General features: G+C 44.6%; 1 protein-coding gene across 1 annotated transcript; it reads right to left on the reverse strand.

Moving 5' to 3' along the window:
• Nucleotides 1-1,019: 1,019 nt before the first annotated feature.
• On the reverse strand, nt 1,020-4,442 carry FGF6 (fibroblast growth factor 6). The gene is made up of 3 exons (XM_050324596.1): nt 4,103-4,442; nt 3,123-3,226; nt 1,020-1,277 (listed from the first exon to the last, which is right to left on the reverse strand). Exons 1-3 carry the CDS (start codon nt 4,440-4,442, stop codon nt 1,101-1,103), a joined length of 621 nt encoding a protein of 206 aa, XP_050180553.1. The 3' UTR covers nt 1,020-1,100.
• Between the last annotated feature and the right edge of the window lie 445 nt (nt 4,443-4,887).

Consider the following 4,887-nt stretch of genomic DNA (forward strand, 5'->3'; position numbering starts at 1 on the left):
CAGTGAATAGAAAACTCAAAACAGAGAAGTTTTCTAAAATAGCCCTTTGCTGGAAGCTTCCATGGATTTCTTACATTTTATAAAATGCATCCCGCAGGCCAGTTCTGGTTCTTGGAGGTTACCAAGGTTCAGCCTAAATGAAATACAGTGCCTTTAAATATTTATGTTCTTTTCTGTGTGTATGCATACAAAGGCACCTGGGCTTTGAGAGACTGGGATGATTGATTCATTAAAAGTGTGTAATTACATAGATACACACACATCCCATGTCTATATATATACAAGTATTTATATTAAAGATGTGCACATCTATATTTGAGGTAAGTCTAAACTAAGCTCACAAAATGCCATTCAAAATCCTCAGCTCCAAATAAGTTTTGCATTTGGGACCCATCTGTGACTTATCCCGTGGCCCTTCCTGTGGGAAACTGATTGTGGGTCTTCATTTTTACCAACCAGTCCATGTGAGGAGACTGGAGAATCCCTTCAGAGACAGAGGGGCTCTGGGCAGAAACGCTTTGCTTGTGTGGAAGCAGCTGTGGAACTGGCACCTTAGTGATCAAAGCAGGCTGAGGACTTTCCAAGACAGGACAGAGTCTGCAGAAGGGGAGGTGCAGGCAGATATTCAGGTGGAGTGAACTGCCTGAAGCTCTGCTGAAGCAAAATCGTCTGGTGATTTGGCCCACGATATGTAAACAGCTCACTAGGAAAGGGTACTATCTGAGGTAAATAGTATTCTTTAGTAAATAACCTGTGATTGATTAGATGGATGCCCACAGCCATTCCAAATACTTCTTCTGTGTACTTTTGTATACTTTTCTTCCAAATCCTTTGCACTCCAGCTTGCTTTTTTCCTCTGTACAGCACCAAAGGAGGCAAACAGCCATGTAAAATTTGTACAGAGTAGAAGAGAAGCAGCATCATATTACATATGCTATGTGATGAATCTAGTACAAATATTTTTATCCAAATATACACATACATATATAGATAATTTTTTTTTTTCCCAATGACCAGTATAAATACTACTTTACCTGGGAGGTTATTCCCCATGTGCAAAATGAAACAGTTTTTTTTCCTGGGATTTAATCTTCCCGTGTTCATATTCTGGGTAAGAAGTGGGTCACTGTCATGGCAGGAGAAACCTTGTTTCCTCTCTTCACTCTGCCGTGCTTGCTGAGGGCTATGTAAGCACCACGGTAAGCCTTCGACTCATAGGCATTGTAGTTATTGGGCAGCAAGGTTTCCTTGAATTTACACTCATCTTGGAAGACAGCCTGAAGAACAGTGAGGGGAGGGGGGTGGGAGAACAAAGCAAGTACAATAAATGCTTCACAAAAGCCCAGGTCATTTTTCTCGCTCGCGTTTTTACAGGAGGGGCTCGTTGCAAGTGAGCAACAGGTGGTGCCTCGGCGGCTGCATCCAACAATAAATCTGCCTCCTCGGTGCTAATTCGGTGTCAGATGAACTCAGATGCCACCTGTCCACATAATGGACTGTGCACTTCCTGCAGCAGATCGAGTTAATTCATTCTAAATGATGGATTTCTTCATTTTATTTGCGAGGAAAGATTTCTGCCAGCGTCACGCCTTTTCACAGCTTTATTTAATACCTCCCCTCTGCCAGAAGCCCTGCCATTTACAAAAAAACTACATGCTGGAGGTCAAAAAACCTTCAGTTCTCTTTGCAATGTCCAGGGAGAACTGCTTGCTCAGATAAGACATTTGATTAGCAATAAATCATTAGTGATATTTAACTATGCAGAGGGTTCTAAGCTGGGCAAACAGTTCTGTTTTTCTCCATGTTACATCATGTAAATTTGGGGAGAGGGAGTTATCTGGGAGAGGGCAAGGGCAAGAAGGAGAGAAATGCAGAGGAAATTAAAAGAGACAGAATAAATCTCTGCCTTCAAATGTCTGGCACGTGGGATTTGGACACCTGCATGATAAAACCATTCAAAGCTTGTTGTGTGTGGGAAAACACCTCTTACAGCTTTTAAAAGTGTCTTTGAAGATAAACAAAACTGGATTGAAACTGGGGGGCTGAGAGGGAAAAGTCAAAGGGAGTTCTGAAGCCAGACCCTGCATTTCTTCAGGAAGACTCAGTCAAGCAGAAGTTGGGTTTGTGGCACTTTTTAGGTGCAGTTGGTCAGACAGGACTGAAAGAATCTTCCTGGGGTGAAACCTCACAATGTCCCCTATCGATGTGAGAAGGAATCAGTCAGGTTAGTAATGTCGATGGGGCTATGGGTCCTTCACAACAACTGGCATTTTATTAAGCAACTGAAATACTTTGTGGAAATTACAGCTGTTCCAAAGGAAAGGACTCTGCTGTTCCCTGGCAAAAGAGATCAGTGCTGTTCATCACTTTGAGGTGGGCTGCTTTTGCCTACTGCCCAGAGCCAGCCTCTTCCAAACACACTTCCTAACAAGCACTTTTACTGCTGAATGCCCTGGAGATGTCTTGCTCAGACCTCAGAAATTAAATTGCATTTTGATGGCAAATCATCCTGATGAGCTCGACGGTGACAGTGTTTCAGCCTGATTTTCATTCCATTCTTAATAGCCATTATTTTCTCAACCTTTGCAACTGATCTCGTGAAGCTGATCATTAAAATAACCCCAGCCACATACGTTGACCTTGTAGGGTAGAGCTCCTATTTATTCTCCATGCTGGGGTTGTTTTTGGTAGGGGGAAGCATGTGGTCATTATTTTACTAATAGCTCTAATGGTACCTCTCCTACACACAGTGCAATGCAAAAGGAAATCAGCAGGGCTCAGTTCTACCAGAACGTGTTTGCAGCACTGAGACCTTAGAAGAAGCCACTTAATTAATCTGTCCTATTTGCAGAATGCATTCATTTTCCCAGGGTGGTCCCTGTACAGTCTTATTGGGAAGCTTTAAAATCCCAGACTTTTAACAGCACTAAATAGCACTGATGACACCAGGCTGGGCACACTCCCTGTAGCTGAGAGGCTGTTTTCTCTGCTTGTAATCACAGATTTCCATGAGGAAAAAACCCAAAGCAAACCAAACAGAACACTAAACCAAACATAACCACTCTAAAACCTTTGCAGCCTTTGTTCAAACCTTGAAAAAGAGTATTTGCACTGGTACTCACCGTTCCATACAACCTCCCCTTGCTGTTCATCCCGATGAAGAGAGCACTTTTCACCCCAAGCAGGCTGACAACCCCTCTTTCTACAGTGGATATCTCAAAGAGACCTGAAGAATAAGACATTCAGCAGAAGTGTTACCACAGAATCTAGAGCTAATCCAAGGCAATTCAGATATCATTTATTTTAAAACCCTAAGGAACTTGCTATATTTTCTCTATTAGAGTTATCTCCCTAGTCTAGATGCACACAGAGAAGATCTTGCATTTTCCCACATGCCATAGGATTTGAAAACAGTTACTCTGGAACCATAGCCACACACTGTGCAATCCCTTTGCTCTGTCTGACTCTTGATCTGTCAAGCTCAAAGTAAATTATTTTATCTAATACACTATACTTCCAGAGGGTTTGTTATCAGCTTTAGAGGAGTGTGGCTTCCTATTTTGAAGTCCCACATGACATCTTAGCCACAAAAGATTTTAGCAACTGCCCTCTGCAGGAAATTCAGATCCATATGACTATTTCTTTATTCTTACAGCCACAGAACAGCACCCACAAGAAGGAGCAAACCAGGAACAGCAATCCCCTTCCGTGGGACACACCGAGCATCCCAAAAGTAACAGCTGGGGTTCAAAAACCACGCTCTGGCGCTCGGAGCAGAGCGACGACCTCCCGGATTCGGAAGGCAACTGAGAAGGTGAGGAGTGAGAAAGTGCAGCAGAAGAATCAGTTTTCAACCTGTTTCTTTTTTTTTTTTTTTCCTCATCCGTGCAGTAAGGCAGAGTAAAAATAAACCCCACCCAAATTTGTCTAAGCATTTGTGCCACATTTCAGCCCGAAGGGTCCTGATGCTTACTGATCCCAGAGACTTTCAAAAGGCAACAGATTAATAGTACCGAGTAATAACATTTGCACTCTGTGAAGGGTAATCACTAGAGTTCACAGCAATTAAGTGACATCTATTTCATTTGTGGATGCAACTCACTGTATTGGTTTTCATTGTGAACTCCGCTTATCCTTCCGTCTGGGAGGATTTGAAGGTGAAACCCGATGCCCACGTTGCAGTAAAGCCTCCGCTGCCTCTTGATTCCTAGCAAATAGTCACTCTCCCAGTTCACATCTGACTTCTCCCCTGACATCCCAGCAATGGACCTGGACAACAGAGACTGCCATCCTCTCTCCAGCCATGTGCCATTAGTTCTGCTTACAACGGGGTGGGCAGAAGCAATCCCGGCCAGGAAGCCCAGGAGGACGAAGGCAGGGACCGTCTGGTGAGCGCCGGCTTCGCAGGGCATAGTGATGAGGGCTCTCGGTGCAGTGGCCATCCGGTTCACCTCCTGGGCACGTGGTCAGCGTTAATGGCCCTAAAAATACCGCCCTTCTTGTTTTTCTCCCTTCAGCATGGCGGCAGAGGCTTATTTTTGGAAAGCAAACAGAGATTGCTGACCTGAAACTAAAGCCCGAGAGCGGTGGGGTTGGGAGCAGAGACAGGCCAGCAGGACTCCAGCTGGTGGGGACCATGTTTTGTGGCTCCTGCTCCCCAGTGGGCAGCCTCGGTTATATTTGATTGAGCCATCTTTATAGTGCAGAGGCTGTCCCTCCCCACATCATCACTCTGACATCAACAGCTTGCCAAAGGTAAGGCTGCCGCGGCTGTAACACTAACCTGCCGTCCTCCCCGGCTGGCCGAGCTCTGATGAATGCTGTCACCCAAGACTGGAGGCAGGAGTGGGATTTCATTGGCTGTGGGAAGCAAAGGAGTCAAATTGG

Source organism: Myiozetetes cayanensis, unplaced genomic scaffold (genome assembly GCF_022539395.1).
Source record: "Myiozetetes cayanensis isolate MyiCay16 unplaced genomic scaffold, myiCay2020 scf3, whole genome shotgun sequence".
Classification (NCBI taxonomy): domain Eukaryota; kingdom Metazoa; phylum Chordata; class Aves; order Passeriformes; family Tyrannidae; genus Myiozetetes; species Myiozetetes cayanensis.

Bases quoted from the DNA above. Each gene is read 5' to 3' on its own strand.
- FGF6 (XM_050324596.1), bottom strand. From the start codon at position 4,442: ATGGCCACTGCACCGAGAGCCCTCATCACTATGCCCTGCGAAGCCGGC. The intron at 3,227-4,102 runs GTGAGTTGCATC...CTTATTCTTCAG, and splicing joins TCACAATGAAAACCAATACA to GTCTCTTTGAGATATCCACT. The intron at 1,278-3,122 runs GTGAGTACCAGT...ACTGTTCTTCAG, and splicing joins AGGGGAGGTTGTATGGAACG to GCTGTCTTCCAAGATGAGTG.